The following is a 25,698-nucleotide window of genomic DNA, read 5'->3' as shown; positions in this document are numbered from 1 at the left end:
GAGGTGAGTGTTTATTGGATTTTTCCTAAAATATTGATGTTTCCATGTTTATAGAAGTGTTTTTGGCTCTCTTACCTGTTTTCTGGATTTAATTACCATCTATGAGAGCCTTTAGATTTATAGTCCATATCTTTTATTTTCTGATGTACCATTTATCTCTCTACTGCCCAGATCTACTTATGAGTTTCCAGATAGCTCAAAACTCATTTTTCCCCAACTATTACCATATTTGTATCTTCTCTTTTAAAACCATCACCTACATTTTAGTATCTCCTGCATTACTTTTCACCTGTAAAAGGCAAAATCCTCCCAGTCCCCAAGATAGTAAACAAATTGCCACCCATGACTCTACCTCTTCTTTCTTATGTTATAAAATCAATCCATTTTTAGGTTTTGAATATAATGCCTATTTACTGTCCTTCTAATGTGTCCTTGTGTTACATCTCAAACCTTTGTGTGCGTGTGTGTGTGTGTGTGTGTGTGTGTGTGTGTAACCTCTTAACTTGTCAGGCTTTCCACAGTCTGCCCCTTCTAAATCAAATTCTACATTGCTTTATCACTCTAAAATTCAATTTTGCTTCTGTCATTTGCTCTCTCTATATATATATATACACCTCCCTTCCAAGGTCAACATAATTGCTCAGATTTTTTTTTTCTTTTTTCAATAAAAAACCTTTAAACTCCTTGACATGTCATTCAGGAACCTGAGCCCTACCAACCTCTTCAGACTTCTCCTGATCTGATCTTGTTTTGTAGGCTCTAGAACTTAAGCACGAATGCCATTTTATTTGTCCTTGAATTTGCACTTACTTTTATATTGCCTAGTCCTTAATAGTTGTTCAAGTTAGTTGGTGCTTAGTAAGTGTTCAATATATAGTTGCTGACATATAAAATAGACACATGAAATCACTTTTATGTACTCTCCAATCATGTATATATAGATGGGATCTATGTAAATAATACAGGCTATATTAGGAATATCAGAAGAAAAATATAATAGAAATATTATACAATTCATCAACCTTTGATTGTTCACATTTAAGAGGAGACATATAATTAAGGTTTAAACTTAAACAAGTTGGATATTTAACGTATGGCTATTGCAGAAGATGTGGAAATGCATCTATAATTTAGGACATTTAGACTTTTCATTAACTATATATGTGTATATGTAATAATGCCATTTGGCTAAAGTGTAAGAGTCCAGGTTCTGAAGTTAAGGGATTCAAATCTAAGTTGTCTTACTTAATAGCTTTGTAACCTTGGGCAAAATTAATTAATGGCCACATGATTTGTTTTGTTAATTTAAAAAATAGGGGCATAATAATAGTATTTAACTCATTGCCTCATCGAGTTACTGTAAGAAAATATATGTCAGTCTTTTAGCAGGATATATGACACAGGCACCTGTATAATTTTCTTACTGCTGCCATAACAAATTATCACAAACTTAGTGGCTTAAGTAACATGAATTTATTAACTCACAGTTCTGGAGGTCAGAAGTCTTAAACTTTAAGTGGCAACATAGCTGCATTCCTTTTGGAGGCTCCAGGGGAAAATCTGTTTCTTTCCAAGCTTCCAGAAGCTGCCTACTTCCCTTGACTTGTAGCCCATTCCTAAATATTTAAGCCAAGCAGTATAGCACCTTCAAATATTTCTCTCTCTGTGTTTCTCTCACTGACTTCTGCTTCTGTCATCACATCTTTTCTTTTACTCTCCTGCCTCTTTCTTTCTCTTATAAGAACACTTATTACATTGGGCCCATGGAGATAATCCAGGACTATCTCCCCTTAATTTGTTCACATCAGCAGAGTCTATTCTTTCATGTATTGGGTTGGCCAAAAAGTTCGTTCCTTAACACCTTTGGTCAACCCAATAAAATGACATTAATAGGACATCGGCATTTAGAGAGTATAGTAACTGCCAAATAAGTGTGGTTTCTATATTGTTTGTAAGAAAAAGAGTGACAGTAGGGTTCTGTCACTCCAAAGTTGGCTCCAAATACTAATTAATTAATTTTTGGACATAGTTTTATAAGAACTTGGAAGGAACATTTTAAAGGAAGATTAGCCAAATAAATCCCACAAAGAGAATACAGAATGGCAAAGAATCTGAACATTTCTTTATCTAGTAAGCTGTAGAAAAATTATAAACCTTTACTTTTGAAGGTAGAATTTCTATTTTCAAGCTCTAAGTTTTAAGTCCTACAAGGCAACTTGAAATAATTCATTGTTCTTACCAAATTTCTAAGTATTCTTTTTTCTTACCAGGGTTAATATAGTTAAGAACAATGTCTGGGCATAAGTGAAAAGGGTCATGTTCAAAACCTTATTAACATTGCACCTGAAATTATGGGTCATTTTACCTCACTCATTTGTCAAAATAACCATTAGTAAGTTGAGGAAATTTTGAGGTAGGCTTTACAGCATTCTTGTGTATTTCATTTTAGATTGTAAGCTCAATGGCAGGGATACTATAGCAATGATTAAGTTTTTATGTAGTAACCATTGCAGTATATTCTTGATACATTTTTATAATTGTTAATAATAAAAAAGAGTTACACTTACATGCAATATAAGGGGCATATAATAAGTGCATGCTTTGAAGACATTTGAAAGCTCTGTAAACCATCCCAATCAAGGTAGTTAAAACATTGCACTCAATCACTTGCACCCCTCATTCTGACAACCACTGATCTGATTTATCTAACTGTAGCTTAGTTTTACCTAGTCTATACTTTTATACAAATGGAACAAATATATATGCTTTTTTGCACTTGGCTCATTTTATTCAGCATACTGTTTTGAGATACAGCCTTATGTTTCAGCAGTGGATTAATTATTTCCCCAGTGCTCAGTGACTTAAAACAACAAAGATTTATTATCTCATAGTTTCTGCAAGTCAGGAATTCAGGCTTAGCTTCTCTAGGTGTCTCTGGTTCAAAATCTTTCATAAGGCTAAGATTAAGTTGTCTGCTGGGGCTGCAATCATCTTAAGGAAAAAGTGTGCAGAAAATCCACATCCAAGTTCACTCACACGTCTGTTAGCAGGTCTCAAGTCCATGCTGTGTACTGGATCGAAATATCAGTTTCTTGCCATGTAAGCTTTTCTGTAGGGATTCTCATGCATGATAGCTTGCTTCCCTCAGGGCTCCAAGAAGGAAAGAAAGTAACAAAGAGTTATGCATGACAAGAATGGACATGCATGACAGAAGCCAATGTCTTTTTATAAATATTTTTCAAAATGACATCCCATCACTTTTATCTAATTAGAAGGAGTTACTGTGTCCCATTCATACTTTAGGATGGGAATTATATAAGTGTATAAACAGCAGGAGATGATAATTATTATGGGTAATTACAGTAGCTGCCTACCACAGTCTGCTCACTGACACCCCAGAGATTCATGTTTTACCCACAAAATACACTCATTTCCACCCAGGGTCCCCACAAGGATCATCCCATTATAGTGTTAGCTCAACACCCAGCATTTCGTCATCTAGTTCAAGTCCAGCTGTAGATGAGGCTCCTTGGGTGTAGGTCTTTAAGCACATATCCCCTAGTATAGTTCTTCTTCATCTGCCATTCTGTGAAAATCTAAAGATGTCATTTGCACACCACATACACAATGATGGGAGAGGCATAAGAAAATGAATAAATATTCAGAAAGGACAAAATTGGAGACACAAAGGAGTCACTGGTCCATAACAAATTTGAAATTCTGTCAGGCAAATACTGGCGGTTCCTTAATTAGGTCTCAAGGTGTAGGAATAATTTTCATGACACCACCCTCAGGAATCTCTTTTCCACAGGCCATGCCATCCTTCCTCTTTTAATATAAAAGTTAGAATGTGTTTGAGCTGAGTCGTTTTCCTAGCTGGCATCTTGCTATTAGAATTTTGGACATCATCAGCTTCTTTTCATTTTTGAAGAAATGTCCCTATTAAATTACAATGTTTCATTAAATTAAATTATGAAGTTTTGTTATGACCTTTGTTGAAATTTAAGTTATGATATATAAGTATGTGGGGTCTATTTTTTGACTTTCTATTCTGTCTCTTTAACCTGTATGTCTATATTTACACCAATGTCATTTTCTTTTGAGACCTGAAGTCAAATAGTGGAAATCTGCCAATTACGTTTCTCTTTTCCCAAACTACTTTGACGATTATAAGTCATTGGCAATTTCCATATATTTTTTAGAATCAGCTTGTCAATTTGTACAAACAAGCCCATGGTGGTATTGATTAGTATTTCATATACCTTATAGATCAATTTTAGCAAAAAATAATTACAATTTTGTGGACACTTCCAATCTATCAATATGCTAGAGCTTTATTTTTGTTTTGTTCTAAAACAAAATTAGCAGTAGTTTGTAGTTTTCAGTAAAGAGATCTTCACATAACTTTTAAAAAAATTATTCCTAAGTATTTAGGCTTATTGGTGCTATCATAAATGGTATTGCTTAATGTCTTAATTTTGTTTGTTGCTAGTATATAGAAATGTATTCAATTTTTAAATATTGTCCTTGAATCCTCTGACTTTGCTAAAGTCACCAGAAGTGTACTCTGTGTGTGTGTGTGTGTGTGTGTGTGTGTGTGTGTGTGTGTGTCTATATACATAGATTCCTTAGTATTTTACAGGGAGATGAACATATTATCTGTGAGTACAGGGAGGTTTACTTCTTTCTTTCTAATCTGTATAATTTTTCTTGTTTTTTTGTTTTTATTTTGTTTTATTGTAATGTCTAAGACTTTCAATACAATTCTGAATATAAGTAGTAAAAATGCATGTACTTACCTTCTCAGTCTTAGCAGGAAAGGTATTTGTATATTTGTCTTTCATGACAATGTCTGATGGTTAGTTTACCTCTTTAAGTACTGATTATGAGGTTGACAGTTTCCTTCTATTTTTAATGTGTTGAGTAGATCATGAATGTACACTGACTTTTGTTGAATGTTTTTTATGCATTCATTGAGATAACCATATAATTATTCTGCTTAATTATGTTAAAGTGGTTAGTTTCATTGTTTGGTTTTTGAGTGTAAAACAAACTTTTCATTAATGTGATAGACTTCACTTGCTCATGGTATGCTACTCATTTCATATAATTCTGAATTTGATTTGCTAATTAATATGTAATGATGAATATTCCATTTACTTTTACAAGGGGATATTGGTCTCTAACAGTTTCTTGGTTTAATATCAGAATAACATTGTTTTCATAAAATATATTTGGAAGCAGTCTCTATTTTCTGGAAGGAGCTATGTCGTGTTGGTATTTTCTTTTGCCTAAATGTTTAAAAACATTCACTGGTGAAATTTTCTGTGGCTCAAGCAGGTGTTCTCAACTGGTGATAATTTTGCTCCACAGGTGACATTTGGGAATGTCTAGAGACTGGAAGAAAATGCTACTGGCACAAAGTGGTATAGGCTAAGAATTCTAGTAAACATCCAACAACATGCAGGATGGCCTCCCTCAGTAAGAATTATGTGGTCTAAACTATCAAAAGTGTTGAGTTTGTGAAATACTGGCTTAAAGTTTTCTTTATGGCAAGGATGTAGATTATAAAAGCAATTACTTTAAAATATAATTAACTATATATCAGATTCCTTATGTGGTCTTTTCTGACTTGGTTGTGTGGGAAGTTCTAAACTAAATTTCATATTTAATTGCTTTAGCAACATTCAACCAGGATTATTTAACAGCATTCTTTCTCTCTTCCTTTTCTTTGTAATTTTAACCTTTCTTCTTTATCTTTTGGCTCTTCTATTTATTGGGCCAGCAGTTTTATTGTAAGTTGCCTCAAATGCTTTTTGAAAGTGGATGAAAGTAAAAGAAAAATAAATATGTAAACTAAAAAAAACGCCCAAAAACAAAAAGCTTTTTTCCATTTTTTTGAGTCAGTTTTGATGAATTGTGTTTTTAAGAAACTTGTCCATTTCAAATGAGTTAACATTTTTGGCAGAAACTTATTTTTATTTATTTTCTTATTGACATTTTAATGCTTGTGTTATCTGTCATGGGATTCCTGATATTGGTAAATGTTTTTCTTTATTTTAAAAATTTTATGTTTTTGTCTTGCTAGGATTTTCTAAATTTAAGAAATTTTTGTAATAACTAAATTTTGACTCTTAAAATATTCTTCATTTGTCTGTTTTTTTTCCCTTTTAAAATGTCTTCTCTTAACTGTATTTTTTGTTTTTTAGTCTACATTCCTGAAGTTTAATTTTCTCTTTTCTATCTTCTTGCTGTGGAAATTTAAATCACTGCTTTTGGGCACTTTCTATGATACAGTGGACCCTTGAATGACATAGGTTTTAAATGCATGGGTCCATTTATACACAGCTGTTTTTGCAATAAATACTTACTACAGTACTACACAATACATGGTTGGTTGAATCCATAGATGCAGGACCATGGATATGGAGGGCCAACTATAGTTATCTGTGGATTTTCAGCCCCCCAATCCCCATGTTGTTCAAGGGTCAATTGTATATACATTTAAACCACAAATTTCTCTCTAAACATAGCTTTAGCTGCATTCCATACTTTTTGATATATTGTGTTTTTCTTATATTTCAATTCAATGTGTTGTTAATTCTTCTTGATTTTCCTTCCAGTTTTATTGAGATATAACTGATGTACTGCAGTGTATAAGCACAGCATAATGATTTGACTTACATACATCTATGAAATGATTATCACAATAAGTTTAGTGACTACCCATCATTGCATATAGATTTAAAACTAAAGAAAAAGAAATAAATGTCCTTGTGATGAGAACTCTTAAGATTGATTCTCTTAACAACTTTGATATATAACATACCACCGTGTTAATTATATTTATCATGTTGTACATTACATCCCTGGTACTTATTTATCTTGTAACTGGAAGTTTGTAGCTTTTGATCATCTTCATCCAGTTCCCACTCTCCCCACATTCCACCTCTGGTAGCAACAAGTAGGATCCCTATTACTATGAGTTTGCTTGTTTGTTTTCTTTGAAGTATAATTGACCTTCAACACTATGTTAGTTCCTAGTATACAACATAGTGATTCAGTAGCTCTATACACTTCAAAATGATCCCCATGATAAGTCGAGTTCTATGTCACCAAACAAATATATTACATTGTTATTGACTATATTCCCCTCAGTGTATATTTTATACCTGTGACTCATTTATTTCACAATTAGACGTTTATGCTTCTTAATCCCCCTCACCTCATTTTCTTTCCTCTCCCCACTACCTCCCCTCTGGCAACCACCAGTTTGTTCTCTGTGTCTATAACTCTGTTTTTGTTTTGTTATTTTTGTTCATTTGTTTTGGTTTTTAGATTCCACATATGAGTGAAATCATTCAGTATTTGTGTTTTCTGTCTCACTTATTTCATAGTATAATACCCTCACATCCATCCATGTTGCTGCAAATGACAAGATTTCATTCTTTTTTTATGGCTAATATTCCATTGTGTGTTTGTATATACACCACCTCTCCTTTATCCATTCATCTATTGATAAGCACTGAGGTTGCTTCCAATATCTTGACTATTGTAAATAATGCTGCAATGAACATAGGGGTGCATATGTCTTTTCTAATTAGTGTTTTTGTTTCTTTAGATAAGTACCCAGGAGTGGAATTACTGGATCATATGACAGTTTTATTTTTAACTTTTTGAGGAATGTCTATACGATTTTTCATAGTGGCTGCTCCAATTTGCATTCCCACCAACAGTGTATGAGGGTTCCCTTCTCTCCTCATCCTTGCCAGCACTTGTTATTTGTTGTCTTTTTGATATAGATATAAATAATATAAATAGCTATAAATAATAGCTATAAATAATAGCTATTCTGACAGGTGTGAGGTGATATCTCATTGTGGTTTTGAAGATATAAATAATATAAATAGCTATAAATAATAGCTATAAATAATAGCTATTCTGACAGGTGTGAGGTGATATCTCATTGTGGATTTGATTTGCACTTCTCTGGTGATTAGTGGTGCTGAGCATCTTTTCATGTGCCTGTTGGCCATCTGTATGTCTTCTATGGAAAAATGTCTATTCAGATCCTCTGCCCATTTTTTAATCAGGTTTTTTTTTTTTGATGTTGAGTAAAAGGAGTTATGTATTTTGGATATTAACTGCTTATTGGATGTATAGTTTTCAAATATCTTCTCCCATTCAGTAGGTGACCTTTTCATTTTGTTGATAGTTTCCTTCACGGTGTAAGAGCTTTTAAGCTTGATGGAGTCCCATTTATTTATTTTTGTTAAATCTTCTTTTGACTTCTTTATGGCTTATGGTTTATTTAGAGGTGTGTTATTTAACTCCAAATATTTGTCCTTTTCTATATATCTTGTTTTGATTCATTTGTATTTTTCCATTTTCATCAGATAGCCTAATCTGTAAGTTTATATCCTTTTGAAATTTATTGTTATTTGTATAATCAAGCATGTGGTCTCTCTTGGAGAATGTTCCTTGTGAGCTTGACAAGAATATGTTGTTGAGCACAATGTTTTGTAGGCAATTTTGTTAAATTGATAGATAGCATAATCAAGGTTTTCTCTCTCCTTTATAATTTTGTGTATTTATTCTATCAATTACTGAGAATGAGTTGTTAAATATACCACCTTTTATTGTATTACCCTATTCCTCCTGTTAATTATGTCAATTTTTGCTTCATGAATTTTTGTGCTCTATAATTAGGTTTATGCATATTTTGGATTTGTTTTTGCTCTTGATAAATCATGAAATGGTCTCCCTTATCTCTTGTAATATACTTTGTATTGAAGTATAATTTGTCTGATATTCATAAGCTTTGCTTTTTATACTTATAATTAGCCTGTATATCATTTTTCATCTTTTACTTTCAGCATTATGTATTTTCGTTTAAAGTACATTAGTGCAGGCAGCATGTAGCTGAGTCTTATTTTTTAACTCCATCTAACAGTTTCTGCCTTTTAATTGGTGTATTTAGTACATTTATGTAGTTTATTAGTTTTTTATTGAGATGTAATTCACAAAATATAATATCTGTCTTTTTTAAAGTGTACAATTCTTTGGCATTTAACATATATGCAGAGGTGCACAACCATCACAACTCTCTAACTCCAGAACACTTGCATTGCTCCAAAAAAGAATCCGCATACTCATTAGTAGTCACTCTCCTTTTCTTTTCTGACCTCCAGTTCCTGGCAATCACATTTGTTTAGAAGTTGTTTGAAATTTGTTTTCATTTCTCTTGGATACATACCTAAAACTAGTATTACTGGGTCATATGGTAACTATATGTGTTACTCTTTGAAGAGTTGTTAAATGTTTTTCCAAATGACAACATCATTTTACAATTCTGTCAGCAGTGTATGAACATTCTAATTTCTCCACATCCTTGTCAACACTTGTATTTTCTATCTTAAAATTTCAGCCAGCCTAGTGAGGATGAAGTATCAGCTCATTGCAATTTTAGTTTGCGTTCCCTAATGACTAATGAATGCATTTTTTTTTCTTAGTTGCCCTTGCTAGAACCTCCAGTGTAAGGATGACGAGAAGTGTGAAGAGTGGATATTTGTCTTGCGTTTGATACTTGGAGGAGAGCTTTCAGTCTTTCACTATTAATTATGATGGTAACTGTTGGTCTATTGTAGATGTATGTTATCAGGTTGAGTATGTTCCGTCTATCCCTCGTTTTATTGTTTTTATTGTGAAAGGGTGTTAGATTTTGTCAAATGGTTTTTCAGAATCCGTTAGATAATCATATAATATTGGTATGTTTTATGATATTGATTGATTTTGGTATGTTTTAAGCAACCTTGCTTTCCTGGATAAATCACACTTTATCATTGTGTATAATCCTTTTTATGTGTTGCTGAATATGATTTGCTAGGTATTTGTTGAGGATTGTTGTGTCCTATATTTATAAGGTAAATTGATGTGTAGATTTATCTTTTTGTGATATTTCTATCAGGTTTTGGTGTCAATATAATGCTGGACTCATACAATGAGTTGTAAATTATTTTTTGGAGAAGTTCACAAAGAAGTGATGTTAATTATTTCAGTGTTTGGTGTAAATCACCTGTGAGGCTATCTGGTCCTAGAATTTTCCTTGTGGGTTTTTGCTGCAATTTCAGAATGATGCTTTTCAAGATTACTGTGGAGCTGAGGGGGAGGGGGAAGGATGAAAGTGGGGGAAATTAAAAGACCACCAAAGCTAACAGTTCACACAAAGATTCAGCTGTTTTTCTTGCTTATATTCTCCCTGGAATTCTGTAAGTCTTTGGTTAATTTCCAGAGCTCTGAAAAAGTTGATTCTTACAACTTTTGCCAGTGTTCTCATTGTTTTTATGGAGGAGAAATTTTTAGTCGTCCTTACTCCACCATTTTTGCTGAAGTCTATGGGATATTTACATGTAATATGATGATTGATAGGGTTGGTAGACATTGGCAATATTGGTTTTGTTCCTACTTTGTCTTAACGGTTTTTATTCTCTAACATTCCTTTCTACCTTCTCTTGGTTTATTCAATTTTTTTTTTTTTATAATTCTGCTTAATTCTTCTATTGACTTTTTAAGTTATGCGTCACTTTATTAAGTTGTCATGTTTGTTCTGATGCCAAACAATGTGCATTCACAACGTATAAAAGTCTATTTGGAATCAATATTGTACCACTTCACACCTGACACTTCATGTTTGCTACACTATTGCCTCTGCCCACTTCACACATGATACTGCCAGCTTTTCAACTTCCACTTCACCCTTCAAATTTTCCCCTTCACAAATTCAATAGCTTCATGACAGTGTCTACTGGAGGAAAAGCACACAACATAAGAGCTGTGAGTTTAAGTTTTGTTCAGGGTCTTACTGAAGACTGCCATGGGAGACAGCCCCCCAGTAACCCCTCTGTGGGGACTGCTCCAAAGGGATAGTGGAGAAGCCAGGGTATATATGATTTTTGGCTAGGGAATACGTGTAGTCAAGCATACATCGTAGAAATAGAGTTACAGATGTAGAAAATAAACTTATGGTTACCAGGGGGTAAAGGGGGATGGTTAAATTGGAAGGTTGGGATTGACATATACACACTACTATGTATAAAACAGAAAACTAATAAGGACCTACTGTAGAGTTCCTAATAAGAAACTCTACTCAATACTCTGTAATGGCCTATATGGGAAAAGGATCTAAAAAAGAGTGGATATATGTGTATGTATAACTGATTCATTTTGCTGTACATCTGAAACTAACACAACATTGTAAATCAACTATACCCCAGTAAAATTTTTTTAAAAAGCATACACCTTGGTAAAAGATTACTGTTAGTTGCAAAGAACAGATATCTCAGGTAATGTTTTAATGCTTTTCTATATATGAAAATATGCAAGAATCTGGGTACATTAAAATTCTTCCTGAGGTATACATCAAACTATCTAAGGGGCCTGTTTTTTCCAAAGCACAGAGTGCCTCATCCTGTTTTTCATCCTGAGCTCCTCTCAGGGTGTAATGTCCCTCAGCGACTGCAGTGGCTTATGCCTTAATCCTTGTAGAACTGGGTGGTGAGCCACATTCTTTGTTTTACAACAGTATAATTGCATTTATCTGCCCATTCCATTTTTTCTACTTCCGTCATACCTTTTAGTCAAATAACCTTATAAAACCCATCTTACAATGTTATTAATCTTGCTTTAAATAGTCAGTTGTCTAAGTTGATTTTTTAGGTGTTTTTAAAAAATATTTACCTCTCCACTCTCCACTTTTAGATCTCTTCATTCCTTCCTGTTAAACCAAGTTTCCTCTTGGTATTATTTTAATATCTTGACTCTATTTTATAACTTTGTAATTTCATTATTTCCTATTTGATACACTATAATGTATCATGAAATTATTTGTGAAAATGTTAACAATCATATTTCATTCTTTGGTAATATTCATTGAAAAGAGGTGTGTTGGGTACTGGAAACATGAAAACAAATGAAATGTGGCTCTTGCCCTCAATGAGAGTCAAGTAAATTGGGAGAGCAGGGGAATTTCATTGAAAAAAAGCAGTAAGTGCTGAATGACAGGTAAACAAGGGGTTCTTTGGCATCACAAAGGAATGGCAGCTTATTTGAATGAAAAGTTCAAAGGATACTTCACAAAAGATAGGAAACTACTTATCTCTGGGCAGATAAATAGAAAATATCGAGTTTGAAGGGGATCAGCTGTGGACAGTCTGGCTCTTTTGGAGCTAGGTTATCTAGTTTAGTTTGACTGAAGTTTAGTATCCATGGTGAAGTGTGAAAAGATCAAGTTGGGCACACAGACAGGAGCCAGATGGAGGGGCATTCCAGCTGAAGGCCGTGGGATGCTCTAAAGTGGTTTATTCAGGAAATGATCAAATTCAAATTTTATAAATAACACACTGAACTGTAGTGTGAATAGAACGTGAATGGAACAGAAACAGAAAGAAATAATAGGAGCATTTAGGGGATAACAGCAATAATCTAAGTGTGAGAGCATGAATTAACTCAATGGTAACTGTGATGGAGAGAAGGGGGTGGAGGGGTGGGAGGTTTTAAAGAGATGGAATCAAAGAATTTAGAAAGTCTGAATGAGGAGAAATGAAGAAAGAAATCAGTATTAACACATAAAGTTTCATCTTGAGTGACAGGAGAGTAGGATAGCTTTGGTTATTCAATCTGATGATAAACACAACAGAAGATACAGAAGATACGGAATGAGTTCAGGCTTGTAACTGAGCAACTTGGATTTTATGGTTCAAAAATTTCTGAATAACATTTCTATCCTTAGCAAGCTTAACTGAGAGGAAAATCTATGCACAATTGCAGACCGCAGAATTTTTATTTCAACATGCAGAGTTATGTGGGCTCAACACCGTGTGGAATAACTTCATATTCCAGCACAGAAAAACTTAGCAAGACAGCTCGTACTGTCTTCCTCATTGATCCTCAATCCACAGTTTATTCCATAAAAAAAAAACTTCACTATTCCCATTTCTGCATTTCCAGAGTGAACACTCAATATTTGAGAGTTTTGCACTCTGTCTCCTGTGTTGAGTTAGCATAATCATGTTCTTAAAATGGCCCTTTCCTTTAAAAAATATGTTATTCACTAACATATTCAATAACCAGGTTATGTTTGCCGACCTTAGAACAATTTCTGTTGAGTGATAGGGTTAAATCCAGAATGCAAATGCTTAAGGAAAAAGTTTGATGAGAATTTTTTTTAAATCTTGAAAATCTTTCATCTTTTTATAGAAATGGAGAAATATGTCTATAAATTGAGAGTCAAGGCCGTTTGGGAAAACTTCCCAGTAACAGAAAGTTGGTTTCAACTCATGCCTCTATCAGAACACTGACTACTTTGTGGGTCTTGATTATCTTTATTGCTCACTGTGCTAAAAAACTTTATAACTTTATAGCTCTCTATGATTCATCTCAGCGTACTGCTTGATCCATAGTGGGGTTGCAATTAATTTCTCCCATTCAATTTCATCAAATTGGTTTTTAACCTAGAATAAGCACAAGACCAGAGGGATAGCTAAATAGAGTTGTAGAAATTATAAAGCTTAGGTGAGGGACATATGAGATGGGAAGGGACACATCTCCAAAAATTTCAAGACGGATTAAACATGCAGACAGTTATGAGTAAGATTTAGCTAGCAGCTAGCAATACTGGGCAACTTAATGCAGTAGCCTGAGAGATATGCCTGAATTCAGGACAGAATTTAGCACCCTGAGGCACGGCCATAAGAAAGATCAAATTCTTAAACTTCTCAGAATGAGAAGTAAACAAAATTAGAGGCTATACGTGGAGATCAAATGGTACCTGAGATTTTCTAATTATTCTTACTGTTTTGAGAAACGGCTGCAATATATTATGGCTTTTCCACACAATTGGCCTTAATAAAACCCAGAATCCTTGTTTAATAAGAACAGCAACATTTATACTAAAAAGTAATGGATACTCATTCAATAACTTAAAACTATGAAAGAAATATAAAGGAAAATTGACTAGCTCACTGCAGTGTAGCCTCTTTTTCTGTCTTCCCTCTAGTGTAAGACGCCTGGATTATATCTTTCTCTAATTTTCTACTTGATCGTGTTAATAAATAGAAATATATTATATATGTAGTCTTATTTTTATTTATATTTTTTCTCTAAATAAGATATTGTCTTCTGTATTATTCTACAATATGATTTTCTCAATGAACAGCAAATTCTGCATAGTTCTTCAGAGCTAATATATTCACATTATTATTTTAATAATTCATAAGTTGTAAAACCATCTCCCTCCAGCTGAAACTTCAGATTTCTTTTGCCTCTAAAATAATCAATAATTATTATTTTCATATAGCTATCATTATACACAGGTGCTTAATTTTCCATTTTATTTTCTCCCCCAGGACACTAACATGCTTTATTGATCGCTCTTTCTCAGTATCTTCTGTTCCCTCTACCTTTTGAATTTTGAAACCCTACAGGTTTCAATCATCAGTCCTTCCACTTTTTTTCTCCATTTATTTCATTGATAATATCATCCTGTTTCATCGCTCAAGATACTACCTTTGTCCTGATACCTGCCAAGTTTATAAAGCCAACAACATTTATCTTCTGAACTCCAGGCTGCATATACAAATGACGTCTTGGAATCTGTACTGGTATCTCTAGTAGAAATATCTCATTTAGCATGTCTGAATTTGAATTCCTAATCTTCTCCTTTCAACTTCCTGTGCCTGGATCTTTTCACATCTCGGTTGATTGCAACTTCATACTTTTATCAACTGTGGCCAAACACCTAACATTTGTGCTCCACTTCTCCTTTCACTTATACCCCATATCATCTTTTTTTAGGAAATCTTTGCTTTTTCCCTTTCTTTCATTTTTTTCCAGCTTTACTGAAATAATCGACATATGACTTTGTGTAAGTTGAAGATCTACAACATGTTGATTTGATACAATTGTGTATGGCAAAACAATTACCATTGTATCCTTATCTAAATCCTCCATCCCATCATATAATTGTCATTTTCTTTCTGTGGTGAGAACATTTGAGATCTATTCAGTTAGTATCTAATAGGCTCTTAGCTATAATCATTATGCCGTACATTAGATTCCCCAGAACTTGTTCATTTTATAGCTGGAGGTTGGTACTCTGACCAACATCTCTCTTCCCACACCCCTCAGCCCCTGGTAACCACCATTCTAGTCTCTGTTTCTATGAGTCCAGCTTCTTTAGATTTTACATATAAGTGATATACAGTATTTGTCTTTCTCTGTCTGGCTTATCCCTTTTAGCATAATGCCTTCCAGGTCCATCCATCTTGTCACAAACGGCAGGATATCCTTTCTCATGGCTGAATAATATTCCATTGTATGTATATATACCACATCTTCTTCATCCATTCATCTCTTGACAGACACTCATGTTGTTTAGTATCCTGGCTATTGTGAATAACACTGCAATGAACTTGGGACTGTCCATATCTCATCATGATCCAGTTTTCATTTCCTTTGTATATATACCCAGAAGGGTAATTGCTGGGTCATATGGTAGTTCTATTTTAAATTTTTTGAGGAACCTCCATACTGTTTTCCATAATAACTGTAACAATTTACATTCCAACCAGTAGTGCAAAAGTGTCTTTTTCTCTGCATTCTCACCAATGCTTAAATCTCGTCTTTTTGATGATAGCTGTTCTAACAGGTGTGAGGTGATGTTTCATTATGGTTTTGATTTGCATTTCCCTGATGATTAGGGATGTCAGGCACCTTTTCATGTACCTGTTGGCCATTTGTATATCTTCTCTGGAAAAATATCTATTCAGTTCCTCTGTCCAATTTTGAATGGGATTGTTTGCTTTTTTGCTATTGGGTTGTATTGGCTCTTTGTATATTTTGGATATTAACCCCTTACCAAATATATGAGTTGCAAATAATTCCTCCTATTCCCTAGGTGGTCTCTTCATTTTGTTGATGGTTTTGTTTGCTGTGCAGAAGTTTTTCAGTTCAGTGTAGCCCCACTTGCTTATTTTTGTTTTGGTGTTGTTTGCTTCACTTTCAAAATATATTCATGATTGCACTATTTCCTACCACCTTCACTACTACCCCTGGTCCATACTGTTGTCATCAGTCATCTTGTTACTGCAGTAGCATTCTGTCAGTGTCCCTTGCCTTCGCTTTTGCTCCTCTATCTCCTGTTCTCAGTAATGAAGCCAGCAGGATCACTTTGAGATGTAAATTGATGGTGACACTCCACTGTCATAACCATCCAATGTCTCCATGTCATACAGTGGTCCTTCATGATCTCACTTCCAGTAAGTTATCTGATGTCTTCTCCACTACCCTCCTCTTTGTCCATGCTGCTCCAATTACACTGGTCTCCTCCTGGTTTCTGGAACCTGCTAGTAATATTCCTAACTTGATACATTCACTCTTTGTTGCCCCTGCCAGGAATACTCTTTCCTGAAGTATGCATTTGGCTATCTCCCTCACCTTCTTCCAGAATTTGCTAAGATGTCATCTTTTTAATATGCCTTATCTGACTCCTTTATTAGTTTCTCATTGCTGCTATAACAAATCACCATCAAATTAGTGGCTTAAAACAATAGGTTTTTTTCTAATAATTCTTTCGGTCAGAAGTTCAACATAGTTTTCACGAGGTTAAAATCAAGGTGTAGGCAGGGTCTCTTCCTTCTGTAGGCTCTGGGGAAGAATCCATTTTCTTGGCTTTTCCCGCTTCTAGAGATGTCTCTTGGGAATTGCACAAAGTCTCTTACATTTCAGACCCAGCAATGAAGTGCTGAATCCTTCTCACACTTCCATTTCTCTCTCTCACCCACCTGGGATGGATTCCTCCTCTTTAAGGCCCCAGATATTCAGATCTGTCCCATCTAAAGAAACCAAGGTAATTTCCTCATCTCAAAAGACCTCAACTTCAATCATATCTTTTTTTCATGTAAAGCAACATATTCAAACACTCCCAGAATAAAGACATAGACATCTTTGAGGGACAAATATTCTACCTATGATATTCCTTTATTTAATATCACCACTTCTATTTCCCACCTGACCACTTCTGATATTACTTCATTTTTTCTCTCTTTCCTTTTTAAATGTGGATCTTGCATATTGTATATTGTCATGTTTTCTGCTTACTGTCTGCTTTTCCCCAGTGGAATTAATGTAGGCATTACCTGGACAGGGATCTCAGCCTGCTTGTTCAGTGATGGATTTAAGTACAGAGTACCATGACTGGCACATGGTGGACATTCCAAAAAATGTTTGTTGGATGAATAAACTCCTCAGAGTGATTGATAGATCAAATGAGAATCTTACATTTTATTGTCAGATGAATTTTCCAAAGGACTGAAGCTACTCACACTTCCATTATCTTTCTTTGCCCTCCCTTCTAAGTGCAATTACTGCTTTCTTACCTGACAAAAAGGGGCTAAAATGAACAGTGATGGCCAAATTTCAATGGGGATAATATAATCGCAGCACACTAGAATGTGTGGGCAGTGGTTTGGGCCAGTATTTTTATGGAATTATAATAATGCTTAGTATTCTGTGAGATTTTTTTTCTTTAAAACCAGCTGCCAGATCCACCCCTTTCTCAACTAGACCTTGACTGGGAGATAAAAGAAGACATGAACTCTGACAGATAATAGGTACTCCTGTGCCTTATATATCTATCTCCCTTCAATTCTAATCAATTTGTCACTTTTTGAGGCTTCCCAGAAATTAATAGCGAAATTCTCAACCACTGAATGCCTCCTGCACTGCCCAAATATATGGCACACCTGAATGGGGCTCTCTGAAGTAAAGCTGATGCCTACAGAATTAAAACAACCTCAGACTTTATAGAGGTATTTTGTAGTTTTTCATCTTGTGTGTTAATAGCCCTAAGCTGCGATTCAGGGGTTATAATAGTTAAAAATATGTTCCTTTCTGCTCCTTTTCCCTTCCTCCTTTTCATTCACTTGTTTCCTTTTCTAAGAATACCAATAAAGCAGTTAAAAGCTAGAAACTAAAATTCAACATGCGACCTTTGCATTTGATGTTTCTAGTTAAATAAATGCAAACCTTATTTTCTTACCCTCATCTAATTTCTTAACCTTTTAATTGATTAACATTAGCTTTGTGGTTGAACACAATGCTTTATTGTTACTGTTTTTAACATACCTTTTTACGTATTGATGCATAATTAAAACTGATGGTTATGTATGTCTTTTTTGGCATGAAGAGGCTGATGTGTTAATTACCAATCGGCTGTTACTCTTTGATGATTTTTTCTTCGCATCAATTACTTATTAAGAGTTCAATTGAATTTTGTTTTATCTGCTTATAGTTTAAAATATAACACATTCTTGAATGAGATGCATAAAAGTTTTAATGGCATGTCTTTCCTATTACCGTCACATAAGTCTCACGTTGCATCACTTCTATTTTATGTGGTGGAGAAAATGATTATAATGGAATTACTATATAATATTTTTGACTGTTTCTGGTTTCTACTGGAATTATTATTGTAAATAGAAGTTTCCTACTCATAAAAATGAATACATTATGTAGTCCAAAATATCACAATTTTAAGTTAGTGACCTATCTTTATAACATAGCTTGAAGTCCTAACTAAAAGCAACTTTCAAAATTAATTGCTCTGACACCATTTTCTTAACCTTTTAAAGTTATTCTTCCCCGAAGGATAGAATATTATCTCAGTGAGGAATTCTGCATTAGAGTAAAAGCTATAAATTTTTAGTTCCTGATCCTAATGTGGTCCAGGGTGAATAAATAGTCTTCTGGGGGAACTCATGTGTGTTACTTTAGCTTTCTAAGTGCTGTGGGTTACTCCTTAACACTAAGGAAGAGATAATTTATTAAAAGAATGTCAGAGAAATGTTCATTTTGCTTCACTTGGGTGACTATGTTTTCTTTCTGCATTCTCCTCCCCTTTTCTGTTCTTTAAAGAACAATTAATTAACCCTATGTTGTTATGTGATGAGATACACAAAGATCTTTTAGTCTTGCTTTAGGACAGTATAATAGCTCTTCTTTAACATAAAAATATCACTCTGCAAAATCTCATGACTCTAAAAGTATATTTCCACCACTGTGTGTTATAACACCCTGCTAATCTCTTTGTAGTATTTCTGAACTGTATATGATGAAAATCAACTTTATCTTCCAAATATTTTTATATATTTAATGTAAAAAATATAGAAATCTCTCAAATAGTCTAGCAGCTAGCTAAATTTACAATGTAATATTTTACTGGTTACTAAGTCAGTACCGTGTGTATATCCAGAGCATTCCTACTTTACATACTAGACTCCCAGCCCCTTTCATTTGATGTCTCATTGCTGCCCGCCCTGGAAGATAGCACATTTCTAGTCTGATTATCTGAATAAGCTGATTATCTGTATCTAAAAGTTTTCTCTCCATGTCTTAAGGTTTCTACCTCTACTGCACTCATTACTACTCATCCATTTCATTCATGTATTCATTCATTCACTCACTCATTCATCATTTTTTGCCTTACAAAACCTAATAAACATGTGTTCTTCCAGAATCTTAAAACCTACTTGTTAAGGAAAACAAGACAGTGTAGCCAGTTTCCCCCAACCTCTGTTGCAGAGTGCATGTTGTAAATAGAACTGAAGATTTGAGAATAGGTCCAATGGAAAAGAGGTTATCCTGAGGGTGGATCACTGAGAGGGTGGGACGAATTGGGGATTAGGAATGACATATATACACTACCATGCATAAAATAGAGTCTGTCATACAGAGTGAAGTAAGTCAGAAAGAGAAAAACAAATACCGTATGTTAACACATATATATGGAATCTAAAAAAAAAAAATGTTTCTGAAGAACCTAAGGTCAGCACAGGAATAAAGACACGGATGTAGAGAATGGACTTGAGGACACGGGAAAGGGAGGGTGGGAGGGAGGGAGATGCAAGAGGGAGGGGATATGGGGACATATGTATACATATAGCTTATTCACTTTGTTATACAGCAGAAACTAACACACCATTGTAAAGCAATTATACTCCAATAAAGATGTTAAAAAAAAAAAAAGCTAGTGGGGGCACACTATAAAGCACAGGAAGCTCAGCTCGGTACTCGGTGATGACCTGACCTAGATGAGTAGGATGTGGGGGTGGAAGGAGGGAGGTCCAATAGGGCGGGGATATAGGTATACATATAGCTGACTCACTTTATTGTACAGCAGAAACTAACACAACATTGTAAAACAATTATACTCCAAAAATTTTTTTAATTAAAAAAAAAACATATAAACTATTAATCAATTGACCTACTGCTACTGTGCTGGGTTTCCATTAGTGTTACATGGTAACTCTCATTTCAAGATTCCAGCAGGCCAGATGAGAGATTTTAAAAAATCCATTAATAAAGTGATCATCTACCTTAGTAAAACACTCAAGCTGAGTATTATCAACAACTTATGTAATCCAAATACATAGTTATAATATTTAGATGTAACTTTGTGTTGTACAGTAATATAAATACTGGTGAAATACAGTTCACTGATTGTATTGCACATTTATTTTCTAATTAGACATAACTTCTGAAACATGCTAAGTTATATGTTAATTCTCAAAACATTATAAATGTGAAGTCAGATTCAAGTTTTAAAATCTAAAGCCATAAAGCTACTGGCATTTATCTTTTATTTGAATTATTTAGCATAATCAGTATAAAGCACAGAACATATAATTTTTTAACAGATGCTTTAGACTGACAACTTTACTACTTCTTTTACATATTTCTGTTTCTGGTCTACCTCCATATGCCTATTTAAAAAAATATATATAGTTAACTCTTTGTAATGTGAACCTTTAATCCAAGACTAAATAATTTCAAATTTACCTCACTAAAAATATAAAAGAGTATGCGAATATATCCCGAGGAAAAGAGTTAATTGTCACCATTGTTATGTCTTTCAAAAATGAGTTGTTAGAAGGCTTAACCCTTGCCCTCAAGTGTTTTTAATTGATTATATTTATAATATATAGATTTATAATTTATACACAGTATAGCAATAGCTATTAAAACGATCTCATCTTTTGTTAATTTAATAACACAAATGTTCCAGAAAGGGTTTTAGAAACATTTGTTCAATGAATTTGTTGCTTTACTTTGCTGTGCTTTGGTCATGGACAGAGGCAAAGTTGGAGAATGTGAAATAGACTGCTCTATCGATGTTGTGTAGACGTCTGCTGCATAAATGATAAATCTTTTCTTGTAGGTGCTAAAATGATGTGTCAAGAGACATAAATAAATGAATAAATTCACTTTCATACATGCATGCAACTGTCTCTATGCAACTCATTTTACTGCTTCTTTTAGTAGTTAATTTACTAATGAAGTGTGAATCTTTGAAAGCTGTGTTTTTCATATTTTGCTAATGTATTTTTACTCCTGTTTAGAAAAACTCCAAAAAAGCAGTTTTGAAATGATTTAATTGGTTGAATCTAGCTGAGTGATTCCCATCAGAATTTTGTCCCTGATTATGTCCTATGTGTTTCCAAGAAATAAGTTAAACTTTTCCTGATGTACTATTATTTATGTTTCAGATGCCTTCATTTTCCCATAAGAATAGTTCTTTCCTTATATTGTCTTTTTCTATATTATTTATTTATTTATTTATTTATAGCTGCATTGGGTCTTTTAAAAAATTTTTTAACATGTTTATTGGAGTATAATTGCTTTACAATGTTGGGTTAGTTTCTGCTGTATAACAAAGTGAATCAGCTATACATATACATATATCCCCATATCTCCTCCCTCTTGCGTCTGCCTCCCACCCTCCTTATCCCACCCCTCTAGGTGGTCACAAAGCACCAAGCTGATCTCCCTGTGCTATGAGGCTGCTTCCCACTAGCTATATCTTTTACATTTGGTAGTGTATATATGTCAGTGGTACTCTCTCACTTTGTCCCAGCTTACCCTTCCCCTCCTGGTGTCCTCAAGCCCATTCTCTATGTCTGTGTGTTTATTCCTGTCCTGCCCCTAGGTTCATCAGAACCTTTCTTTTTTAATTTTTTTTGGATTCCATATGTAAGTGTTAGCATTTAGTATTTGTTTTTCTCTTTCTGACTTACTTCACTCTGTGTGACAGACTCTAGGTCCATCCACCTCACTGCAAATAACTCAATTTCATTTATTTTTATGGCTGAGTAATATTCCATTACATATATATGTGCCACATCTTCTTTATCCATTCATCTGTTGATGGACACTTAGGTTGCTTCCATGTCCTGGCTATTGTAAATAGAGCTGCAATGAACATTTTGGTACATGAGTCTTTTTGAATTATGGTTTTCTCAGGGTATATGCCCAATAGTGGGATTGCTGGGTCATATGGTAGTTCTATTTTTAGTTTTTTAAGGAACCTCCATACTGTTCTCCATAGTGGTTGTATCAGTTTACATTCCCACCAACAGTGCAGGAGGGTTCCCTTTTCACCACACCCTTTCCAGCATTTATTTTTTCTAGCTTTTTGATAATGGCCATTCATTTCTGATGCAGGCTTTCTCTATTTGTGGCGAGCGGGGACTACTCTTCACTGAAGTGGGTGGGCTTCTCATTGCGGTGGTTTCTCTTGCTGTGGAGCATGGGCTCTAGGGCTCGTGGGCTTTGGTAGTTGTGGCATGCGGGCTCAGTAGTTGTGACTCATGGGCTCAGTAGTTGTGGCTCACGAGCTTAGTTGCTCTGCGACATGTGGGATCTTCCCAGACCAGGGATCGAACCCCTGTCCCCTGCATTGACAGGCGGGTTCTTAACTGCTGTGCCACCAGGGAAATCCCTATATCTTATCTTTTAGAAAGTATCTTCTAAGAGTTCAGAGACTTTAACATAAACCTTTAAAATTTTCACTTTACTGTGGCTAGAAACCAAAACGCTATGTGAACAAGGTTATATATTTTCAATGTTTGCAAGGGTCAGAAATGTGCAAAAAGTGAGTAGTTGAGGTTATGTGACCAAAAAGTTTCATATGAAGGATAACTGTTCAGATCTCTTGGGAGAAACCATTCTTCAAGTATGTGTTTGCAATTTAAGAAAATACTGAGGTCGTTCTTAGCTAGAAATATAGCAGTAGTATTCATGGAAGTATTTAACTGGACTTTGATGTTATAAGTTATAGCAAGATATTAAGTGTGAACCATATGCAGTTTAAAAGCATTTGCTAATATATAAATGATAAAAAGAGGCTTATAATTATCTTACTGTTATTTATCTTCTTGTTGAAATCCTCTGCTGAAATATTACTCTATAATGTCTATTCAAAGAATATTTGATCATTTTAATTTAATAAGTGAAATTTTTAGTGTATCTCAATTAATTAAAAATTAGGGCCTACTTATTGATTAAATCTATTACTGTTATTTAAATTTTGAGTTAAAGTTTCATAAATTTTCAAGAAAGAAAATATTCTACCACAAGTTTTTTAAAAATTCTAAATGTAAACAATCTAGAAAATATTTATTTTTCCAAATTAGAAAATTAATGCTTCTGTGACAAATAAGTGCCTCTTTTGTGGAATTTTTAATAAATAATTTGAATGTCAATTTGTCCTACAATGATTTTTTCCCAATTTTAATGTTGAAATAGAATGACAAGCTATGAATTAAAAAAAAAAAAAATCCCTACAAGTATGGAGGGCAACAGTGATTTACTGGTAGTTTCTTTTTCCAGTTCTATTTTATGTAGGTAGTAAAGTGTGGATTTAGTAGAATGACTGCAAGGGTTATTGTTCTTCTTTTAATAAGTATTGCTTATTAATTTTTCTTACATCAATCATTGGATCTTAGGCAGATCATAATAAAAATATCCATATTAATACCAAGTGGAGAAAAACTGCAGACCAGTAGATGATTGTAGCAACACATGGGACACTGTGTGACGAGAAGAAAAGTCATAATCAAACTAAGTATTAAATTATAGATAGGTAGTTTTCAGAGAACACCATGTGAAGTTGGAGTATAATTTCGTGTTAAATTATTCCATCTTTATTTACAGCTGCACTCCAATTCTGACAAAGGTGATGGGTCTGTGAAGTACATCCTTACTGGAGAAGGTGCTGGGACTATATTTATCATTGATGATACCACGGGTGACATCCACTCAACAAAAAGCCTAGACAGAGAGCAGAAGACCCACTATGTGCTTCACGCTCAGGCTATTGACAGACGAACAAACAAGCCCCTTGAACCTGAATCTGAGTTTATCATCAAAGTGCAAGACATCAATGACAATGCTCCAAAGTTCACAGATGGACCATATATCGTAACTGTGCCTGAAATGTCAGATATGGGTAAGAGAAATCATTTTTATATTTTGGCATTTAATATATTTTTGGTGATCCAAAAATCACCTTTTGAAGACCAGTTTTTAAATTTTTGGGGGGGAGTGAAGAAATCTGAAGAAGTTCCAAAATATTTTTATAATTTCCTATGGCCTAAAGTGTTAAAGAATATTTGGCCTAGCTATTCTAATATTTATTAAAACAAATTTCTGAATCTGTAAGTTTAAGAAACAACTTGATCTCAAGGAAAAACCACATACATAAGGAAACACTTGCAATCTTGCTTAACTGGCATAATTCTTTGACCATACCAACACATTCAGTGACAATTTGTATAGATACAGGTAATATAATGTTGGAAATCTATTGCTATGTCTTTTATGCTTGCAGGTTATGATCAAATTATAATAGTGTTAATAGTACAAGCAATAGCTACATTCATCAATAAACTTTGTAGATACTCCTAAGCATTTACATCCCTTATTTATTTTAAAATATATGACCATCCTGTGAAGTATTTTGAATACTGCTTTAAAGCTGTGCAAAGTGGTGTACAGTATGTAAGTAACTTTCCCAAATTCTTTCCCAAATTGCTAGAAGAAATTGACTCTAGGCTCTGCTGACCGCAGAGCCTACACTGAGTTTGATAAATCGTGATTGAGGTCTCCAGTCTTCTGATCATCTGGGGCTCTCCCACCACTCACAGATTTCCATGGTTTAGCTATTTTAGTTTATTTTTATCTCAGATGATAAATTTCCTAAATATAATTAAACTAAAGTTCAGCTGTGATAATATTTTTATTACCTCTGTGAGGCTCTCAGTTTGGATTTAGAACGTATATTTTGAATAAAGGTTTTACATATTTAAGTTTCCTGTATATGTATGGGTTTTAAATTAGGTATTATAGTCACGAATCAAATCACTCTGTGTAATTGGATATATATATATATGGTTTTTTTAATTTGAAAATGTGTCCAGTTTTATTGAGATATAATTGACATACAGCACTGTATGAGTTTAAGGTGAACAGCATGATGGCTTAACTTACATATATTGTGAAATGATTACCACAGAATGTTTTGTTAACATCCTTTGTCTCATATACATAAGGTTTTTTTTAATTCAAGATTGCAGCTTATTTTTTTTCCCCCAGATCCACTCATTTTAGTTCTGAGATTGGCAGATAGCTTCTGAAGCCGTTGGGGAAGCAGGTTAGAAAGAGAGACTAAGTTCTCCTTCTTAACCAGAATCTCAGGGGAGAAAGCCATTGCTAATCTGGCTCCCCAGGGACCAGAGTAGAATGCAGGGTCCAGACTCAGAGAGCCTGTGGAAAGGCCCAGAAGACACTCGTGCTCATTGGTCTCTT

At 34.2% G+C, this 25,698-nt stretch overlaps 1 protein-coding gene across 1 annotated transcript in view; it reads left to right on the top strand.

The window, feature by feature from the left end:
• Positions 1 to 25,698, top strand: part of CDH18 (cadherin 18) — a 498,169-nt gene that overhangs the window by 217,537 nt on the left and 254,934 nt on the right. The window contains exon 3 of the mRNA XM_024121138.2: positions 24,046 to 24,340. Within this exon, the coding sequence (XP_023976906.1) occupies positions 24,046 to 24,340 (295 nt within the window). The remainder of the gene's footprint in view (positions 1 to 24,045; positions 24,341 to 25,698) is intronic.

This window comes from Physeter macrocephalus, chromosome 8 (genome assembly GCF_002837175.3).
Source record: "Physeter macrocephalus isolate SW-GA chromosome 8, ASM283717v5, whole genome shotgun sequence".
NCBI classification, from domain to species: domain Eukaryota; kingdom Metazoa; phylum Chordata; class Mammalia; order Artiodactyla; family Physeteridae; genus Physeter; species Physeter macrocephalus.
The sequence above is the reverse complement of the archived record's forward strand: the minus strand, read 5'-3'. Positions and strand labels throughout refer to the sequence as shown.